The 21946-nt window shown below is 44.2% G+C and overlaps 1 protein-coding gene across 6 annotated transcripts in view; it reads left to right on the top strand.

Moving 5' to 3' along the window:
• Window positions 1-21946, top strand: part of RAF1 (Raf-1 proto-oncogene, serine/threonine kinase) — a 61485-nt gene that overhangs the window by 35898 nt on the left and 3641 nt on the right. For 4 of the 6 annotated variants that reach the window (XM_027887413.1, XM_027887410.1, XM_027887414.1 and 1 more), the window contains 14 exons: window positions 5329-5544; window positions 6813-6922; window positions 7912-8014; window positions 9523-9680; window positions 10532-10630; window positions 12064-12217; window positions 13668-13727; window positions 15455-15482; window positions 15575-15702; window positions 16639-16756; window positions 17255-17339; window positions 18357-18533; window positions 19745-19791; window positions 20942-21060. In XM_027887413.1, coding sequence (XP_027743214.1) covers window positions 5329-5544; window positions 6813-6922; window positions 7912-8014; window positions 9523-9680; window positions 10532-10630; window positions 12064-12217; window positions 13668-13727; window positions 15455-15482; window positions 15575-15702; window positions 16639-16756; window positions 17255-17339; window positions 18357-18533; window positions 19745-19791; window positions 20942-21060 — 1602 coding nt within the window. The remainder of the gene's footprint in view (window positions 1-5328; window positions 5545-6812; window positions 6923-7911; window positions 8015-9522; window positions 9681-10531; window positions 10631-12063; window positions 12218-13667; window positions 13728-15454; window positions 15483-15574; window positions 15703-16638; window positions 16757-17254; window positions 17340-18356; window positions 18534-19744; window positions 19792-20941; window positions 21061-21946) is intronic. The other 2 variants (XM_027887412.1, XM_027887416.1) reach the window with 1 other exon arrangement.

The following is a 21946-nucleotide window of genomic DNA, read 5'->3' as shown; positions in this document are numbered from 1 at the left end:
AGCTGATCCCTGCCTGCCGTGCTGCCTGTGCAGCTCAGCTGGCACTGCTGTGTTTTGCAGAGTGTTCCACGAGCAGGGAGCTGTGGAGCATTGCCCTGCAGGGATTGCCAGCTGAGCTGAGCTCCTGGGGAGCTCTCGGGGCTGCTGCCTCATTTACTGCCCAGCTGAGGGAGGGCAGGGCCAGGAATTCTCTGTGCTGAGGTTCTCAGTGGCTTGTTGAGCCCTGAGAACTCGTGTGGGAAGGGCATTCGGGGGATTGCTGACATGGGAGGAACTTTGTCGTCTTGGCTGGAAAGTGGACGAGTTCCAGGCAACTGCAAACACAGATTGGGGCTTTCAACCTTGAAACAGTTGGAGCATGAGCAGGGTTGGAATGCAGATGGCACGAGGCTGGGAGTGCATGTGCAGTGATGGAGACACAGGGCCAGAAAGGCTTGTCCAGAGTGTGTGCTCTGTGGAAAGACAGGACACTCACAGCCCCACCTCTGCAGTGCTTTCAAGAGCTGCCTTTGGAAATCCTTCTTTGGAGGAAAATTTTAACATGGGGAAGAAACAACAAGTCCAAGAGTGTCAAATAATGTGATTCTGATAGATCAGATCCAAGAAAGCAGTGCTCAGGATGCTTTTTGTTGCTAGCAGTGTGTTTGAATTTATGAAATTAATAAAGGAGAATTATTTCAGTATCACTTCAGTGTTAATAGCCTTCATGTTAAGGGCACGTCAGATAAAAAATTACAAAATATTATATAAAGGAGAAGCAGAGGTTTTACTCTGTGACAAAGGGTTCTGGTGCTTTGTTAGCAAAACTTCTGCAAGATGTGTGTGCTTACTTTTTCCTTTTAAAGGTGTTCCTGTGGCAGTTTTATACACTTTGTGAATATATGTAATCTCAACAGCTGTACTTAACCACAGTTTAAAAACGTTCTGATTGCTTGGAAGAACCTGTTGCATTTTTCTTTTTACCTGGGATTGGTTTGTTGCTTTGGGAAAGGGAAGGATTTGGATTCTGCATCTCTCTTTTAGACATGGGGTGTTCAATGCTCCTGTTTCTCTAATGTTCTTACTACATGTAAGCAGTGACTAAGAGGGGAATGGTTGTGAGAAATAAAGAAAAAGATCAGCAAAATACCTCCAAGATCAGAACAGCTGAGGCTGAAATGATCTGTGTTTCTGTACTGGTCGGTTTTGTTCTGAGTTTGTTTTTTTCCCTGAACACTAACATTTCCTCCTGTTAATTTTTAATTTCTGTCAGTTGTGCTAGGGAGGAGTTTGCTTTTTTGGCATCCATCTCCTAAAATGAAGGACACGCAGGGGAGAAACACCAACCTTGGAGATGTAGGAGACATTGGCTTGGGTTGTTGAACTCATCCCAACTCGTGCCCTGCATGTTAACACGGATCACAGCTCTATTTATTAATATAGGAACGTGTCCATGTTTATCTTCTACTACTCTGAAAAGCTACTTTAAAAAAACTCCTCCTCTATATCATGATAGATCTTTGTTTGGTGTGGGTTTCTGTTTGTCCCCAGACAGTGGTTCACCCAGGCAATATGAAATCCCTCAATAATCACTGTATGGGAGGAGAAAAGGCCGCAGTTAAATGTATGTCAGAAAAGAAAACATGGCTTATAAGCAGCTTTCCAAGCTTATATTTACTGACAGAAATGTAAAGTTTGAAATGGATTCTGGGCTGTGTTATTTGTAGGTGTATTTCATTAAATATGACTGTTAATTAAATGTGACTGTTAATTGGGTGGATAGAAATGGCAGCAGGTGTGTGTGTTGGAACTGTTCTTACATTGCTGGGAAAGCTTTTGGTGTTTGTTTCAGAATAAAAAGAAAGGGCAGGGTACCTAAGAGAGGAGTTGAGCTCTGTGTCCTGGGAGCTTCCAAGTTTGGCATTTCTTAGGGAGGGAGGGAGACTGAAATTGTTAACAGTTCAGAGTAAACATTTTTCCTACTCATGGAAAATGTGCAAGTGGCTGAAAGTACCTTCTGAATTTGATGAGTGATGAGTGTGTGGAGTGGGCTGAGGGCCTGATCTCCAGGAATTTGTTCCTGTCAGATGTGCACATTCCACAGCCCTTCTGTGCATTTGATTGTTCAAAGAATTAATTATCAGGATCTGTAATTACCCAGAAAGCACTAATGAAAAGTGCCATCTTGGTCACAGTGTGCAGTATTCCTGGAGGACTGGGAGGAAAATATGACCTCATTTCTCTGCTCAGACTGACCATGTAATGTGAAACCACTCAGGATCAGCTTCCTGCAGTGCTGCATCTGCAGCAGGACTCACACACTGCACTATCTTCACATGCTCTTGCAATGCTGCAGTTGCAGTTTAGTTGTGGACAGGCTGGTTGCAGTCATTGTCATGGAAGTGAGGAGCTGCAGGGAGAAAAGGTGGAAAGGAAAAGTTTTAGAAAGATGCAGGAAAACATTCAGGTGGCATTGGATTATTGGAGCCTGGCATAAACATAAATATTATACCTGATAATGATTATGTGTCAGAAACATGCTGGCATCTCGTTTAAAGGAAGGAAACATAGTTTTTCTGGAACAGACAAACTAAGAATAATGTATTTATAAAACCATTATTGTAAAATCTTTCCTCATTTAAGTGAAATTTTTCTCTAAAACATATCACACACCTTTTCACTGATATGTATCTTGGGGGATTTGGAGTAAATGAATGTAGTTTCAGTCAAAATGCCTTTAATCAATGACTGCTTGGAGCAAAATACCCACAGTGAATGGATGAGTGAATGCCAGGGCACGGATTCCTGGGCTTGGAAAGGTGAGCTGTGCTCTGCCCAGGCTTCTCTGCTAAGGTGGACTCAGACCTGTGTCCTGTGGCACAGACTGTTGTGTCCTGCAGTTGTGCTTGGTTCAGTGTTCAGTGAACCATCTAGAAATGGTGTGTGAATGTGCAATGTTCTGTTGTGTCATTAAATGTTATTTTCTAGTCAGCTTGGTACCAAACTTACCTTTTGTCAGAGACACAGGTCTGAATTTCTTGGTGCTTCGTGTTGTCTCAGGAATTTTTCAGGCAGTGTTGGCAGCGGGTCAGGATGTTAAATAGGCTGCAGCATTGAGGTGGTGTCACCTGCATCAGCAGTGACAACAAGGAGGATTTGATGGCTGCCCTGCCAGTCCTAATCTCAACTTCCCAGCTTGGTCTCCTCTTATTCTGTCACGTGTGTTACATGCAGGGGTGAAAGCAAGAAGTGTCCATAGGGGGTAAGTTGAGAGAAGGAAAGGGGCTGAGCTGTCTGGGTTTCACCTTTCCCCTCTTACCTGGCAGTTTCTCTCCACTCAGGTTTTATTGCTGCCATCTACCTGGCTGCTCCTTTAGCTGCCATGTGCACTGTGTGGGTATTGTAACTGTACATCACTTTTTTCACCTTTCTGATGCCTGACAGTAGGGCAGTGCTTATGGACTGGGAGATGCTGTGCTTGCAGTTGCTTCTGTGTGGTGAACTCGGGTTGTGTTCCTCGATTTTATCTCCCCTTTTTATTCAGAATGTCTCTCTGTCTTGCTGTTCATTGTTCCCTCTTTACAAGACTGTTGTCACGTGCCACAGATTTAAAAATTCAAAAAAATCCCAAGTGCCCGAATTCTGTTAGATTTCAGTGGGATATTGAGCTTTACTTACATTTAAAGATCTTGAGCCTCTTCACAACTGGAGCTGCTCAGCTGATGGGGTGGGTGCAGGAGGGACAAGGCTGGCAGGAGGACATGTTTGTTGTCACTGTACACCCTGTGAGTGAAAGATGTTCAGGAGCTGACCCAGAGATCCTGTGAGGGGGCAGGCCCAGGGCTCTGCTGCTGCAGTTTGCATGGGATGGGGGACCTTGTGGGAACCACACCTTTCTCTAGAAGTTTGTGTTCTGTTCCCTTGCCAGCTGCTGGGCAGACCTGGGGGACTGCCCACAGAGTGGACTGGACTTGACACTAGTGGAGATCTTTTTTATCCAAGAATTCCAGTGTTTTACCTCTTCAGTTGTAACAACCACCATGGTGTTTTCTCTGACATAAGCATGAGCTGGAGGGTTCAAATAATGTGCAATCAAAGAGGTGCAGGAGAACCCATGGGAAGAGGCTGGAATAGCTCGTGGTGGGTGTCAGTGAGGAGTGTTGGGTACTGGATTAGGTTGTGAGTGAGTGCAGGAGACACTGCAGCTCTTCCAGCCAAGTCTTACCTAGACCATGAGGGGATGGAATTGGGATTGACTGGAAGACCCTGATTTTGTCACGTCCTGACTGATTTACTTTTTGACTTCACAGTTCTATTATGACTTTGTGATCCCCTTTCCTGGAGGTGATCAGGAATGTGGGTGGTGTGTGCAGCCACTGGAGATGGCTTTGGGAGCAGCTACTGCCATGGGAAAGGTGTGCAGATACACTGCACAGTCCTGGCATTGCTCTCCAAGGGGTTTGTAGAGACTGCAGTTCTGTGGAGGAAATAAATTACTGTGCCCTTTTCAGTGGTTATTTTTTAATTGTACTTTTCAACCTTTGGTTTAGAAACGAGGACAGACTTTGATTTCGCTTAGTTTTGAATAAGATGCCTTTGGAGTATAATTTGGAGTTTAAGCTGCATTGCAGTTGTGATGGCTGGGGGAAAAATGTACGATGACACCTTTATCTTTGTCTGTGTGTGTGCTGAAAATGTACTGTGTGCTGATTTGGGAGTGTGCGGGGCTTGGTTGTGTCCTTGCACTGGGAGAGGTTTTATAGAATCCCAAAATGGAATTAAAGCTCATCCAGTGCCACCCCTGCCATGGGCAGGGACACCTTCCACTGTCCCAGGTTGCTCCAAGCCCTGTCCAACCTGACCTTGGACACTTCCAGGGATCCAGGGGCAACCACAGCTTCTCTGGCACCCTGTGCCAGGGCCTGCCCACCCTCCCAGCCAGGAATTCCTTTCCAATATCCCATCCAGCCCTGCTCTCTGGTAGTGAGAAGGCATTTCTCTTGTCCTGTCCCTCCAGACCCTTGTAAATAGCTTCTTTCCATCTTCCCTGCAGGCTCCTCCAGGTCCTGGAAGGCCACAATGAGGTCTTCCCAGAGCCTTTTCCTGGTTGAACAATCCCAATCTCAGCCTTTGTTGATGCTGAAATGTAACTGAGCACAGTGTGTGTGAGGGCTGAGACGGTTTTTATGCTGTTCCATACTGTGTGAGTTGTGACAGTATTGAAAAAAGGAAAAAATATTGTTGAAGTTTTCAGGTGCTTTCAGAAAAGCTGAGGTTTGTTGTCTCAGGAAGACAAAGTCCCAAAGGATGTTGTCGTTTTCTCTGACTCTCCCAATGTTTGTTCCCTAGACCGCACCCATGGAGCACATTCAGGGAGCTTGGAAGACCATCAGCAATGGCTTTGGACTCAAGGATTCTGTGTTTGATGGCCCCAATTGTATTTCCCCCACCATAGTGCAGCAGTTTGGTTACCAGCGCCGAGCCTCTGACGACGGCAAAATATCCGACACCTCCAAAACCAGCAACACCATCCGCGTGTTCCTGCCCAACAAGCAGCGCACCGTGGTGAGTGTGGCTGCAGCACTGCCTGAACTCACTGCTGGGACTGCTGGGACTCAGCCTGTCAGCAGCTGGTTCATTCTAGGGGACATGTTTTAAAAGCATTGTATCTGTACAGGATCACAGAATCAGATGGGTTGGAAAGGACCTCTGAGATCATCAAGTCCAACCCTTGATCCACGACCACCACAGTTACCAGCCCATGGCACTGATGTCACATGCAGTCTCTTAAACACCTCAAGGGATGGAGAATCCACCCCCTCCCTGGACAGCCCCTTCCAATGCCTGATTACCCTCCCTGTAAAGAATTTCTTCCTAATATCTAACCCAACCCTCCCCTGGCACAACTTGAGACCGAGCCCTCTTGTCTTACTGAGAGCTGTGTGGGAGAAGAGACCAACCCCCACCTGGCTCCCCCTCCTGTCAGGGAGTTGCAGAGAGTGCTGAGGTCACCCCTCAGCCTCCTTCTCTCCAGGCTCAACAACCCCAGCTCCCTCAGCCTCTCCTCACAGCACTTGTGCTCCAGTCCCTTCCCCAGCCTCCCTGCTCTTCTCTGGCATGTTGAGAACCTGTATTTCTCTGCCTCAGTGCTGTGAATTTTCCTTCATGCACAAGCTGCATGCTCTGCTTACATAAATCCCATTAAAAAGCAGTTGTTGGCTGGCCCAAACAGTGGTGTCTGTAGGATAGTCACTTCTGTCACCGTTTTCCTCACTTGGATGCCCACAGTCAAGTGTGGTGGTTAAAGCTGAAGTGAAACTTCTTGAGGGAGCACTTCTGCTCAGTTTCTTGGAGCTGAGAATACTAATAATAGACCTACACAAAGTTCCCTGAAATCTAAATTAAACCTTTGTCTGTACTTCAGGTAACTCCATTTGTCTCCATTTTTTATTTATTTCTTTGGGCTTGTACCTACCTGTATAAAATCCCCTTTGATAGAAACTTAGGAGTTGTAAGAAATCAAGGAGTTCATGAAATGGCTTCAAAACTTCCTTTGCAGGGGTACACAGTAGGTGGTGATGTGGCAGCAGATGTGCTGGCCTGGCAGGTTGGCTTCATGTGCACTGAGTTAAGTTGGAAGGCACAGCACTTTGTGGTTACATCATACAAGTAATTTTTGCTTATCTGTTTGTCCAAAGTAAACAGCTGTGCGGTTTTACTGGAATTTCTAAAGAAAATGAGGAACAAATTGCCTTCCACTCCTGGAAAAGCTTAAAGAAGTTCAGCAGTCCCCGAGTAAAGGTTTTGTTGGCTTTGTTTGCCGTTGGTCACAGGTGAATGTGCGAAATGGGATGACCCTGCACGACTGTCTGATGAAGGCACTGAAAGTGAGAGGCCTGCAGCCAGAATGCTGTGCAGTGTTTCGACTTCCTGAGACAAAAGGGTAAGAGGGGAACTTTTCAGCAGGAGAATGTGAAAATCCTGGGTGTGGCACAGCAGCAGCAATGCTCTTCTCTGTGGCTGATTCCATTGAAAAGCACAGGTTGGTTGGGAACTCTTCCATGGTGTTTTTGTTACCCTCCTCTGGGGATGCTCCTTCGACTTCCAGGGTATTAACAGTTTTAGTTTGATTTAGAGCTAAATATTGAAAATACTTAAAATGGAGGGATTTACTCAAGTGCTTGGAAGGTCTCCCTGAGGCTTTGGTCGTACTCTGGATGAAGTGGTGCCTTCATATTTGAGGTGCCTTTTACTGCTGCATATGTAGTTGGTAAACTTCAGTGCTGGTGATTCTTAGCCAGCTTCACTGGACACCTCTGTGTGCTCAGTTTGGAGGCTCTGATTCCTGTACAACTTTCCAGTGTTTGGATTTAAATCTCACTTCAGATATTCCTTATTTTTTTGTAGGGCCGGGGATGCTGCTGTTAAATACCAAATGATTGTTTTACAGGCTGAGGGAGTGAAGGTATCTCATGGAGTTAATACACTTAACTTCACACCTTGTGAGGCTTGGGCTTAATGCTCCTGGAGGGCAGGAATTTTGGGGGTTACCTCTGTGTGGAACTCAGGCCATTCTGGACTCACCAGTAACTTCAGTGCCGAAGCACTTTCACGTCACTGAGTCTGCCGTTCGTAATTTCTTGTGTTTTGTTTGCAAGGGTATTTCTGGGACTCCATTCAGGCTTCCAGGTGTCTCATTTCAAATAACACACACATATAAAAATGTCTGACGTGTTAAAAACGAGCAGAGGGAGCGGTGACCTGCAGCGTGCTCAGAGCGAAGGGCACTGGGATGGAGCTCCTGCAGGAGCCTGGCCGTGCTTTGTGTGGTGCTTTTCAGTTCACTCGGGAAAGCTCACACAGCACAGATGGTTGGTTGGGCCAGACTTTTTATCTCCTGAGGAATTTTGTGTTGTGTGTTTTGTCTTTCAGCAAAAAGGTGCGTTTGGATTGGAACACGGACGCTGCCTCCTTGATTGGAGAGGAGCTGCAGGTGGACTTCCTTGATCATGTGCCACTCACTACTCACAACTTTGTAAGCTTTGCCTCCTCTGTATTTTGATGTAAATTGTATCAATTGAACCACTTGCTCAGTCCAAGAATGTTTTGGGCATTAGGCAGCTTTTGGCTTCCTAAACACAGGGGTTTTCAGAAGTGGTGGTTGATTCCTTCACCCCTGCTCCCCACAAATTACACTGGCTGAGTATCAATTTGCATTGAAGTGCCAGAATTGTATTTATTTCATTAGTGATTCCTGGGTGGCAGAGGCTCTGAAAGCTCACGTTATGCATGCTCTTCAAAGGTCTGATGATTGCCATTTTTATTTCATATAAATACAAAGTTCTGTAACTGTTGTATTAAGATATTGTGTCTTTCAAGTCCAGAACTGTGAGATAATTTGCATTTTCTGATAAGTCTCTGGCTTATCAGTCAAAAAAGGCTGGATAAGTTCAGGACATTTATTGGACTGATGGTATTTGTACTGGATACACAGGGAGCCTTAATCCTGCAAGGCATGGCAGTGCTCTGCCAGCTGATGCTGCCTGGGAGTTTGACAGAGTGGCTTTTTGGGGATGAAAGGCTTTAAGCTCCTTCTCAAAAATGGATTATTTATTCAATAATAAATAAATAAGGTTTTGTGTTTTAGGGTTTGTGTATATGTGTGGGGTTTTTCTTTCTAATTATTTTTTTACAAAGAGATAATGCCCAACTCTTCCATTATTTTCTTCTTCATGAGAAGGAACTCCATTCCTTTATTTTAGCCTTTTTGTTGTTTAGTACCAGAAATACATTGTGCTAAGTGGCAAACCTGAAGGATTGTCATTTACAGCCATTAAAAAGTTAGGATTGACTTACAAAACCTGAAAGTTGCATCACTCCTACTTGACATTTTTAGAAAACTACAAAGAAAAATCCATCTGCAGTTGGTCACCAGAAAATGAATATTTTTTGCCACTTCTGGAAGAAGCTCGGACTTCAAGATTTCCTCCCCAGTGTGTTCTGAAGGGAGAAACCCTTTGGCTCATTTTACTCTTTTTTCATGTTGCAGAAGCTTTAAGAGAAAAATATAGGCTGCCATTTAAAAAAGTGGAAATTCCTTAAGCAATTTTATTTCCTAAGGAGTTTGTTTCTCATGCAAGGGATACTGGTTAGTCATAAACATGCCCCAGGGGTTTTGACTAATAAAAATACTAACTAGGTGGTCCTTACAATCAGATCCTCCTTCACCTCCCTGGCATTACCAAAACCAAACAAAAACCCCCAGTTGTTCTTGGCCCACCGAGCTCTGTCACCTTACTGGGCAAAAAAATTGCTGTGGCCTTGGACAGAACACTTTGTTTCTTTGTTTTGTAAACAAAGCCCTGAGTGTTTCTCACTTTCCTGGTTTCCCACCAGCCTGGGAATCTCTGCAGGCATATTCAGGTTTGGTTTCAGTGCAGCAGCAGTCTGGGGGCACTGATAACAATAGCACAGGCTCTGCACACCCCAGTGGGGTTAATGAGAAGTCTGCAGCTCAGGTAAATGACCTGGTGTGTTTTCCAGGCTCGGAAGACCTTCCTGAAGTTGGCCTTCTGTGACATCTGCCAGAAGTTCCTGCTCAACGGCTTCCGCTGTCAGACCTGCGGCTACAAATTCCACGAGCACTGCAGCACTAAGGTCCCAACCATGTGTGTGGACTGGAGCAACATCAGGCAGCTCTTGTAAGGACTGTTTGTTGTTAGTGGCAGCAGTTTCTCTGTGATAGACGAGCATTTTTTTCTCTCTTATCATGGTGGTATGTTTGGATGGTTGGGAAGTGGATCAGTATCCAGGATTGTGCATTGATTTCACGGAACAGCCAGCAATGATTGTCTGTTCCCAGGGAAAGAAGGCCGTTCACATTCAAGGCATTTTGCTCTGGCACTGAATTTTAATATTCTGGGACGAGCAAACAAATATCCAGAATGACCCTCTGAACAGTGATAGCAATTCCTCACATAACACTTTTGTTAGGAATAGAAAAGGCCATGATTCGGTTGGTTTTTAGTGTGCAGAACTACCACAACTTCTGACACCCTGTTGAAAACATACAGGATGATGAGAAAACAGATGAAGGATACTACTTCCCTAGTATTGCTTAAAAAAAGTTGAAAATCAGTGTTAGAAGTCTTTTCATGCAGAAGTGCTAAAACCTGGAATGGTTTTTGTGTCTTAATGATTGTATTTTTTTGTAACTGAACTTACTCCTACAGTTATGCATTTCCTCACACTGACTGGTGGTTAGAGTGTAGGATGACTCTGGGTTTAAAGGAACTTGAAAAATGTGGGTCAAATACCCTTTCAGGAAAATCTGAAGTTTAGAAGGAACACGTGGACGTTGCCTTTGGGAATCTGCAGGCACAGGTTTTAGTTGTTCCATACACAGGGGGAAAACACAATGCAAAACCAGGAATGTGTTCACCAAGTGAATTATGCTTCAGAGAAACAGCCCTTTAAAATCTGAGCTTTCAAGAGCATTGTACAGGAGGTAGTGTAGCAGTTGAAGTTGTAATTGTTTTTGTTGATATTTCAGATTGTTCCCAAATTCAAATATCAGTGACAGTGGTGTCCCTGCACTACCTCCCTTGACAATGAGACGGATGCGGGAGTCTGTCTCCCGGCTACCTGTTAGGTAAGATAGCATTGCCTGTCATTTCTGCTTTGGGAAATCCTCTGGTTCCAAAACAAACAGTCCAAGCCAACAAAAGAGCCCCAACTCCTCAAAAGCAGAAGGTTGGGATGAATGTGCAGGGTGGCAACACCACTTCATCACAGATGATGTGCAGTGTCCTTTCTTGTTCTTGAATTCGGGCAGACCATTGATTTGAGATTTTATGTTTTTAATTTTCTGCCTTAAAATTTGAAGGAAGGGCTTTTGGAGACCTTTGTTTTTCTGCCTAAGAAAATTCAAGGCTCCCTTTTGGTATTTTTGTGAATGGATTTGATTTTATCTGATCAGGCAGTACGGTGCAATCAAGGGTTTGTATCGTGCTGGATGATTTGCATACATTAAAATAATGCTGTGATGTTGTGATGACAGATAGGAGTTTAAAGAGAGAACAGTGAGAACTGAAAATTACTCCTCCTCAAGAAAATTCTGATACCTCAAGAGAACATTCTTGTAATTTGAAATGCTAGAATAAAACATGCACTCCTTTCCAAGGGGCCTGTCTCCTGATCCTAACATGTGCCTGTATTCTTTTCCTTGAAATTCTAGAGGCTGAAGAGGGCAGGCCAGCTTTTGTTTTTTCTGCACCCCTTTGAAAAGTCTTGGCCTATTCAGGAATGAGGCACAGAGCACGTAGCTGACTTGTAAATGATTCTATGTATTTTTTAATTTATTTTAGTGGGAACTGCATCAGAATTGATCTTTGCCATCTCCTTCTATTTCCGCTGTTGTTAAACAATGACTTACTAACTTGATAGATGATTTTAAGCTTTTTTTGTGAAGACTGGCTGATTTCAGTTAAGATAGATGTGTGTTTTGGGATAAATACGGTTTGAGTGACCTTAGCTGTGATTTATAACTTTGCGTGGAACTGGATTTTAGTGTTGGCCTCCTTTTAACTGTTGTTGAGTTTCATGACTTCCTTGCTGGCTGTTCTGAGCAAAGCATTGGACAGTCTTGCAAGTCTTGACGAATTCAGGGCTTAGCTCTGAAGCTGTGCATTTAACAGGCTTGAAATGAGCAGTTTGTTTAGATTTCACAGCCCTGAATTCATCTCTCAGAGCCAGTATTTTGTCAGCATATTAAATGTAATTCGATGGGGATTGAGGGGAACTGTGACAAAATTTGTAATGGCAGAAACAGTCTTATGTTAAACACACTTGTGTTTGTATGTTAGCTGACAAGAACTTCCAGTTTTTTCAGTTTATTTCCTAAGTTAAAGTGGTAATGATTCAGCTGACCAGACAGTTTAGTTGGTATGGGAGTCCCAGCTTTTTCTTTCTTTGGAATTCTGTGTATGTTGCTTTTGGACAGGTTACACTGTTTTTCAGTGTTTTTCAGTTGCTAGAGGGGAAAAAAATAACCACAACTTGCCCTTTGTGTCTCTCTCTCCTCAGTTCCCAGCACAGGTATTCTACACCTCATGCCTTCACATTCAACACCTCCCACCCTTCCTCTGAGGGCTCTCTGTCCCAAAGGCAGCGCTCCACCTCCACACCAAATGTCCACATGGTCAGCACTACAATGCCTGTAGACAGCAGGATAATTGAGGTAATCCTGCCACAAAGTTAACTTACAACTCAGACTGGCCATCTAATAGCCACTGGTTGGGTTTTCTTCTTTGCTTTCTGTCATTTGCTTTACTGTTTGCCTTAGCTGGCTGAGTGATGTACAATACAGGTGACACATTTGCATAGGAACTTAATTATTCATTCTTGCAGTCTATCAACTTTGCTGAACCAATAGGCAGATATTTGGTGTATGTTAAGATGTGCTGGAGCTTAACAATTGAGTTGTCCGGATCTGAAGAGAAAATAAGCTCAGCTTTGCTGCAGAAATACCTGTTAGGCACATCTAAAAATGTTTCTTTCAAACTTAAAAGTCTGGGTTTGATATGGGGTTGGTGTTTGTTTTAGGTCAGACTACAGGTGCTGTAAATCTGGGTGTAGTTCTTGGACTTGGAATACTCAAAGCCTACTGGTGATATGTTTTGTGTTATCCCTGTAGGATAACAGCGGTTCTGGGTTTGTGGGCTGAAACCAGCTTATCTCAGGGTACCTCTGCTGTTCCCTGCTTTCAAGCACCTCTTTCTTTTATTTTCCTACCTTGCCTGGCAGTAGTGAGGGACAACTCTTAGAAGTTAGGCCTGAAGTGGCTGGGGTTTAGTTAAATTCTGTTTTGTGCTCCCCCTGACAGACTGAGGGAGGGGTGAGCAGGAAAGGCTGGCAGGAGGGAGTGCTGGGCTGCAGGGCCCCACAGAGCACTATTTGTTGGTGTCTTTCTCTGGAGAAGTTCAAACACTCTTCAGGCCAAGCAAAAGCCTTTGCCTGCTAAGTTCAGGTGCATCTTCAGCCGCTGGTTCCCAGCCTGCTGTGGCACGTGGAGCCTGCAGTGTCCTGCACAGTCCTGGGGCCCTCTGGGAAGGAGGGACAGGCCCTGCAGCCCCAGGAGGTGTTTGTGCTTGGAAGCTTTGTGGCCCTTCCTCTGGGGTTTCCTTAGGATCACCACCTTCTTCAGAGCTTGAGAGCCCTGCTGTGACCATCTGTGATGGCACCAAACATCGTGGAGCACTCAGAGATTAATTACCTTTGCAGAGGGAAGAGACTTCGAGCAGACATTGCTTGCTTTATTCCTTATTAGAGCAGGAAAGACAGAAGTGCTTTCTGTTCTGGCTCTTCAATTATTGTAGGGCTTGACCCTTGTTGTGTCCTCAGGGCTTTTCCAAAAAGCTTTAAAAGAGTCCCAGAGCAATGCAGAAAAAAGGAATTAGAGACCTTTTAGTATGTCAGGAAAAGACCACCTTAAAAAAGTGGTTTAGCAGAGACAGGTACCAGTGAACTTCTGGTTTGAGCAGGAATACCTATTTGAAAATTTTACTGCACTTACTTACCATTTATCAACCAAATTAGGTTGCTTTTTCTTTCATTTAGCCTAACATTTTTAATTTTTTTTTTTATACTTGCTCTGTTCTTTTCTCTTATCTCTTACCACGTTGGCCTAGAATAACAGCCTGAATGCTTCTCCCAGCTCCTGGTGCAGACGGTTTTGTTTGAGGGGAAGAGTAGGTATTTTCTTGGTGCCTTTTGTTTTCTTGTGATTAACAGGATTGCTGTAACTTGTGAGCCATGGCAGTGTCCACGTGAAGTGTTTAATCTGCAGCTGACTGGGTGGAAACCTTTGTGGCATGTTTGTACCTAAATACTGGGGACACTTGTGGGAAGAGCTGCATTTCTGTGGAGCTGAGTGGGCTCAGAGAGGCACTTGGTCACACAGCCCTGAAAGCAGAACCTGCTCAAACACATCTCTTGGGTGGCTTTTTCCTCCTGGAAACTGTTTTTAGTGACTATAACCGTACAGAGCCCTGAGAGTGAGGGCATGTCCTGTTTTTATTTCACATCAAAGTAAAGTTGACAGACTACAGCACTGTGTATGGGGTTATTTGTGTTGGGAGAACAACTCTAAGAAAGTAGGTTTGGTTCATTTGCTGTTGGATTCATAAGCAAAGAAGAAAATATTCAAATCAGGGTTGAAGTTCAAAATACTTCTTAAAATATACATAAGTAGGAGAACAATTGAAAATTCTTTAGTTATCCTTTGCCAGCTTGATTTAAAGCAGTTACGTTCTCAGGCTGATGTGCTAAACCCACCACTTGTTAATCATTCAGGTGCTGAGAGGGTTTTATTGTCCTTCAAATGGACAAAAGTAATGATTGCAAGAGTTCACTGATAGTTTATGGAGATTTTAATCCCCTCAGGTGATGAGTGCAGGAATACTGTATATGGTCAAGCCTGGGAGAATGCAACTAATGGGCTAAAATGATGCATTTCATAAATGAAGCTTTGCGAAGGATAATCTTAATTTGAAACTGTACAGCGGAATGTAGGCTTGTGTTCTGTCCTTCTATGAAATCTTACATTTATTGTTCTACTAACTAGTTAGTTTGAATTGCCTTCTCTTAACTCTGACAGTATTTAACATTTCTGTAGTGCATGTTCTTGCTTTGTACTTACACAGTCCCTGGATATTTTACCTTTCCTGTATGTTCTTTGGGATAATCCCCATAGCAGGTGAGAAAAGCTGTGCAGTGCTGTTTGTCAGAGCTTAGTTTCCCCTGTGCATGGCTGTAGAGTTGTGTTGTGCCTGTGGCATGAGGTGAGAGCTGTCACCCTGTCCCAGCAGTGCCCTGTGCCCACCCCTGCTGTCTGGTGCCAGGCTGTCCTGGGGGGAGATGTCCTGCAAACCAGGAGGGCTTGTGTGAGGGCACCACGTGGAGCCTTTTTTGGGGGGGTTGAAATAGTAGAGATACTTCAAAATGGATGTTGAGTTGGAATATTTTAGGCTTTTTTTTTTTTTTTTTCTTTTTTAAAAAAGTTTTTCTACTTGTTCCCCCATAGCTGTTTGGGAACTTGTCCCCTGCAGACAGAGGCCATGCCAGGAGCTGTCCCACCCTCAGACACGAGCATGTCCCAGTGCAGGGGGAATGCAGGCAGCACTCATGGTGTTCTTCTTGTTCTGTGTCTTTTTTTTTTTCCTCACTTTCCTTTCCTTTTTTGGTAGTAGTACCCTTTAATATGCTGTGAGTCTTTTCATGTGCTGTAAGAATTCACCAATTGCATGGGTTTAGCACATAGGATTGGTGTAACCAGGGAATCACCCGTCTTTTGGAGGGGGTTGGCCAATATTGCACTCAACCAAACTGTCAGAACCAATTTCAGCACCATTCTTGCTTGTTCCTTGATGTGCTCTCTGACATTTATTAACTCTATTCTCCATCTTCCCTGTTTTAGGATGCAATTCGAAGCCATAGTGAATCAGGTAAGCTTTCAAAAACTAAATAATTTCTAATATTATTTTGATTGTTTATTTTCTTGCTCATAAATTATTTTTCTTCTGTTTCTGTATTTCAGCCTCACCCTCTGCTCTGTCTGGAAGTCCTAACAATATGAGCCCAACTGGCTGGTCCCAGCCTAAAACCCCGGTCCCAGCCCAAAGAGAGAGAGCTGCTGGATCTAATACACAGGAAAAGAACAAAATTGTAAGGGTGCTAATGTTTGTGTTAATAAAAAAAAAAGAAAGTTAAATTAGGCTGGGAGTAGGGGTGTGTTGGGATAAATTTCTGCTCTTAAAAGGCATTAAAAGCTGCTGGTAGTGTTGGATTGCTCTGCACTGTGTTTGCAGTAGCAATATAATTTGAACTAATTTGGGAACCATCACACTATTGCCTTGGGTTATAAATACTCAGAACAAAGTGTTCTGCTTTGAGAATGGATTTCAGACAGGAGTGTGAAATTGTGCAGATTCAAGGATTACCTTTTAAATCTTTAGAGGCTGCATCTTTCTTATTATTTTTGGTGTGTTTAAGGTCAGCCTTATTATCACTATTATCAGTGTGTTGCCAGAGCTCCCACAGAAAGTGGATAATAATTTCATTTGCATAGGAAGTTTGTCCCAATGGCTCAGGGAGAAACAGCTTTAACAAAATGCAGGTTTTCCCTCAAAGGGTTGATTTAAACTTAGATGATGGAGGGGAAGAAAGAATAGTTAGAATAATAATTATTAGTATTTCTTTCAAAGTGCAAGTACAGTTGCTTAGTGGGACTCAGCAGTTGTTACTCACTTGGACATGTGAAAATTCCACTCTCATCTTTCTGTTTTATTCAATTGAAATACATAAAGAGTCCCAGAATTTTAGCATTGCCATTTTGAAGAAGCCAGTAAGGTTCTTAAGCGTTTCAGATGGCTTTAAATAGTTGATTGTAAAACATTTAATCTTCTTCTGATCTAGGATTAGGGTTTAAGTTTCTAGGGCAGAATTTAGGATAACTTCTTAAGCAGTTCAGGCCATCCAAGAAAGTGGATGAGGAGAAAAAGCAGAGTCCAAACTACAGGACAAGGTTTCAGGTCACATTTTTTGTGTGTATATATAATACATCTGATTAAAAAGTAAAAGCCATGTCCATTCTTGTTCCAGAGGCCTCGTGGACAGAGAGATTCCAGTTATTACTGGGAAATAGAAGCCAGTGAAGTGATGCTTTCCACCAGGATAGGCTCAGGTTCCTTTGGGACAGTTTACAAAGGCAAATGGCACGGTGAGTTCTGGGCCTGTCACCATCTCACAGCATTGCTGTGCTGGGACAGCATTCCTGACACTGGGAATTCAATGTGCTCTGGGCACTTCTACCACACAGTGCTGGGTGGGAAACAGGAACTTCTTCCTGTAGTGGCACTGAAATGAAGGCAGAGAACAGACATTAATCAGACATTGCTGTCATTCATGATTTCTCTGCTGTTCCTGGATAGATTTATCTCTCCCCTTCCTAAAAGGAGCAGCATCCAAATCTAGAAAGTTGGCTTTTTAGATGAAGTTTTGTTAGAAAGGTTATGTGTATATATACATACAAATATTTTAAAGTTAATTGTAAAAATGCTGAAGCTGGATAGCAGAATGTTGACTTACATGCAAATTAGTAGAGGTGTATTGTGCATAAATTAGGAATTCTATTTACACTACATATTAATGTTATTTTGGAGAGGAGAAAAAAAAAACACTGCTTTTTTAGTAACTTCTGTGGTCAATGTATTTTCAGGGGATGTAGCAGTGAAGATACTAAAGGTTGTAGACCCAACCCCAGAGCAGTTCCAGGCTTTCAGAAATGAAGTGGCTGTGCTGAGGTGAGTTGGAGTTTCACTGCTACACTGCTTGATGCCAAGGCTCTGCATTTGATTGCCACCCCTCCTGGAAGCCTTTGGCCCAGTGTTCTGTGTTGGATAGACACAAAAAGCAGATCCCCAGAGCAAAATGAGAACCTTTCTGTTGATGATTGTGTTGCTGTGGAGCTGTGAGACACAATCCCAGCTCAGAGTCTCTCAGTGTTCTCTGCTGCTGCTGCTGCTGCAGGGTTTGTGTTCCCCTCAGTAGTGCCACACCCACAACTGTGCAGGAAAAGGTGAGGATTAATAAACTCTGCCATGATTCCCACCAGCAGAGGACTTGAACTCGAACTGGATACTTTTAAAATTGCAGCATAAGACTTTTTTTTTTTAATGCTTAAACGTATACTTTGGTCTGAGAGCTTTCTGCTTTCCAATACTGGGTTTTTTTAGTGTTCAAGTAACTATCTGTGATGTTCCTCCTGAAACTGAACTCTGTAGATGCATAAAAACCATCTTCTCATCTGATAATTCCTTCACAGTCTATAGGGACCCTTTAATTTCCTCTTGGCATTCATTTTTCTGTCAAGTTGTCACTTTTGCACAGCTTTCAGGATGATTCTGTTATTCCAACAACTCCTTCTGATACCACTTGCAAACATGAATGTTGGTTATTGATTTCAAAACACTTGAATCCTCCTGACACCTCTTCCTTAAATGTTGATTTTACATAACTTCTGTGGAACTAAAAGGGAGCATTTTAACTAACATTTTAACAAAAAAACCCAGCTGATTTTATTAAAAAAAAAAAAAAAAACAAACACCAACCAACAAACCAAATCGACAACTGTGGCATATTTTTATTATTTGTAAAACTAAACTTTAGTCACATATCCAACTTGGAAAAATTTTGCAGGAAACCCATGTTTTTGGCCTCCAAAGCTGAAATACATCCCTTCAGGCAGGACTCCATTTGTGCAGGCCTTGGAAGACGTGTTCTGTGCAACCCCTGATTTCCCTGTGTGCTCCTCCCTGCAGGAAGACCCGGCACGTGAACATCCTGCTCTTCATGGGCTACATGACCAAGGACAACCTGGCCATCGTGACGCAGTGGTGCGAGGGCAGCAGTCTGTACAAACACCTGCACGTCCAGGAGACCAAGTTCCAGATGTTCCAGCTCATCGACATCGCCCGCCAGACGGCGCAGGGCATGGAGTGAGTGGCGTGGGCAGCCCTGGCCTCGGCCTGGAGGGGTTTGCCTTGCCTTGCCCACACCCTGACACGGGAACTCACTGGGCTGAAACAGCAGCTGAACCTCAGTTCAGTCGTTTGTCCCTGGGGATCCTTCAGATCACAGCCTCGTGGAATGGTGTGGGTTGGAAGGGACCTTAAAGCTCACCCAGTTCCACCCCCTGCCATGGGCAGGGACACCTTCCACCAGCCCAGGGTGCTCCAAACCCCATCCAGCCTGGCCTTGGACACTTCCAGGGATCCAGGGGCAGCCACAGCTTCTCTGGGCAACCTGTGCCAGGGCCTGCCCACACTCCCAGGGAAGGATTCCTTCCCAGTATCCCATCTATCCCTGCCCTCTGGCAGTGGGAAGCTGTTTCCCTTGTCCTGTCACTGTCTGCCCATGTAAATCCCCCTCCCTCATTTTTATAGGCCCCCTCCAGGTCCTGGAAGGAGCAGTGAGGTGTTCCCAGAGCCTTCTCTTCTGCAGGCTGAACAAACCCAGCTCAGTTCACCTCCCCTATCAGTCACCTCTTGTGTATTTTATCTTGTACAGCTTGAGGTTGTTATAACACACTATGTAAGATCCTGTTCTAAATATAAAATTAAGGGTTTTTTTCCTCCCCTGTGTTACTGTAACATTGCAGTGTTTGACAACCACTAATTTATCCTGCTGGTAGTTCTGTGGGATGAGGGGGTGGCTGTTCCTACTCCACAGCTCCAGGACTCACTGAGATACATTCTGGAAACATTTTGCAGATGTCTGAGTTGATCAAGGCCCCATCTCACTGCTCTGCCAGCACTTGTTCTGATGCTGGGAGCACACAGGGGCTGTCAGTGCCCATCCATTCTGGGGAGCAGGACCCAGGTTTCCAGTCGGAGCCCCAGGAAACTGGGGGATGTAAATGAAGAGGGTTTGTGAGCAGTACCCTCGGCACAGGGCATGGATTTCATGCACAGGGGAACAGCCCCAGTGCTGCAGGGTCAGTGTGAGTGGTGCCATCCCTGTGCCTGAGGTCCTTGCACAGTCAGTGATGCCCAGGGCATTGTTCAGAGTCACCTGCTGGTGACCAAAGTACCCCCATCTGTCCATGGACCAGAGGTGTGAGGAGTGGGTGAGTGTGCCATGACCTGGCCTGGGGTAGATGTTCGTGAGCAGCCTTGGCAATGACACTGCTCTGCTTTTTCCTTCACAGCTATTTACATGCAAAGAACATCATCCACAGAGACATGAAATCCAACAGTATCCTTTCTGAATGGTCCTGCCTCCATGGGAGTGACTTACTGGGGATGGAGCTTTTGGGGGTTTGGAATAGCTGTGTCATAAATACATGGATATGATAAATATTTAGAACACCTCACATGACTGCCAGAAATGAAGCCAAGAATCTGACTTTAAATTCAAGAGAAGGCAGCCTCTAACCACTGTATTTTGTGCAAAAATACAGATTGAGTAGTGCATTTGGAGTAAAAATGTTGTGAACTGGTATCTTTTGCCTTGGAAGGTGCCTGCTTTTGGAATTGCCAGGAACAGCAGGAATTGTGGCTTCCTTCCATAAAATGTGAACAGGATGTTTTGAAAAGGTCATCATAAAATAAAGAATCCAAGTTCAGTGGTTCCATAATGGGGATTCCCATTTTCAGTTAAACCAGAAATAGTCATGTCAGTGTATGGGAAGTCAGGAGTTTGTGATTCCTGATAATGATTTTTGTGAAATAAATCAGCTCTGCTTCTGAGAGGGAAGTGAGGAGTCAGTCATGTTTATATTTCTGAATCATCTCTTTGAGCTCAAAACATTCCTAACTGAAATTGTTAAATGATACTTTAAAATAACCCCAACAAAGAAAGTGCTGGCTATCAGTCCTGACAGGCAGATCTGTTAAGGACATAATTCCAAGTGGTACAGAATATTTCCAGTTAAAATAGTTACACTGTGGTTACATCTCAGGAGGTCTGCCAGAGAGCTTTATGTAAATAGATGTATTTTTATATTGACTTCTACTTGTAGTTGGTGTAGGGGTTTCTTTGAGCTGCGAGACGTCTGTGCTGTTCCCCCTGTGCCTCGTGACACCCGTTCAGTACTGCAGTACCTGCAGGCAGTGATGGCCGTCAGCATCGTTGGTTCTGCCCTAACCCACCATAAACAGAGATGGACAAATAATGCTGAAACATCTGGTCTTGTTTAGTTCTAAATGTTAACTTTGTAAACATAGATGCCATAAAATTGCTGTTGCTGTGTTGAAGATAGAGCTTGCAGCAGGGTAAATAGAATAATCAGCAATGTTCTTGGACAGTGGCTTGTGTTTGTGATCACCACACACTTTGTAGCCGTGTCAGGAAATGCAGCATTGTCTCCTCAGGCGTTTGCAGGGTTTCTTTAACCAATCCTCAGATATATTTCTCCATGAAGGCCTGACAGTGAAGATTGGGGACTTCGGGCTGGCGACGGTGAAGTCGCGCTGGAGCGGATCCCAGCAGGTGGAGCAGCCCACGGGCTCCATCCTGTGGATGGTGAGCACGCCGTGCCTGCTCAGCCCCTGCCTGGGGCTCTCGTGTTCTGCCAGTTGAACGCAATTTACACCCTAAACCTCAGTGCTGTTAGTGCTGTGGAGTCTCTGCTGTTGCTGTGACTTCAGACTGAAGTGCTGCAGTTCAGTGTAAAGGGACACCTGAGGCTGCTCCTCTGGAGGGCTGGAGTTGTGTGAATGCCTGGGGCTGTCACTGTGTCAGGAAGTGTCCACTAAAAACATCAAGATGCTTGGCCAGGATTGGTTTGTGCTTGGTAAAATGCACCCAACACCTGAAACCAAGTTACAAGAGCAGAAATGGTTTCTTCTTTTAAAAACTCGTTACAAAAAGCCAAATTTTTTTACAGCTTTCTGTAAAATTATTTAAAACTAACTTACCCAGTGGATACCTGAAGCAGATCTTGGGGAAAGAAGCTGCATATTTGTTCTTTGCTGGATTTTTTTACATTTTAATCATTTGTAGCCACCTTTGCCGAGCTGTCATCACGTAGAAGGGGGGAGTTTGTTTCCATTTCCTTGCAAGTTGTTCTGATCCCCTGCTGGGGTTTTGTTGTGCTGTTGTACTTGAGTAATTCTCAGTAATTCTGGGGGACTTCAGTAGTGGGGAAGAAATCTCAGTCGATGGGGAAGTTATTTTGATTGTTCCTCTCTGGTCTTGTTCAGTCATTCAAAGGTTGTTTCCTTTAAGCCCCTGAGCTTCATAATTGTGCTTTGTTCTGCCAAGATGCCGCAGTGCTCCTGCAGTTCTTCCCTGGTTCCTGCTTGGCTTTCAGGAAAATGTTTTGCTGCAGATGTTACAGAATCTCAAGTGTGCGTGGGAATTGTTTGAACCTGTGTGAGAGGTGGGGGGGGGGGTGTGAGGCTGAGCT

The sequence above is a fragment of the Empidonax traillii genome, unplaced genomic scaffold (genome assembly GCF_003031625.1).
Source record: "Empidonax traillii isolate 1590-97213 ecotype Southwest subspecies unplaced genomic scaffold, ASM303162v1 scaffold209:size809316, whole genome shotgun sequence".
NCBI lineage: Eukaryota > Metazoa > Chordata > Aves > Passeriformes > Tyrannidae > Empidonax > Empidonax traillii.
The sequence above is the reverse complement of the archived record's forward strand: the minus strand, read 5'-3'. Positions and strand labels throughout refer to the sequence as shown.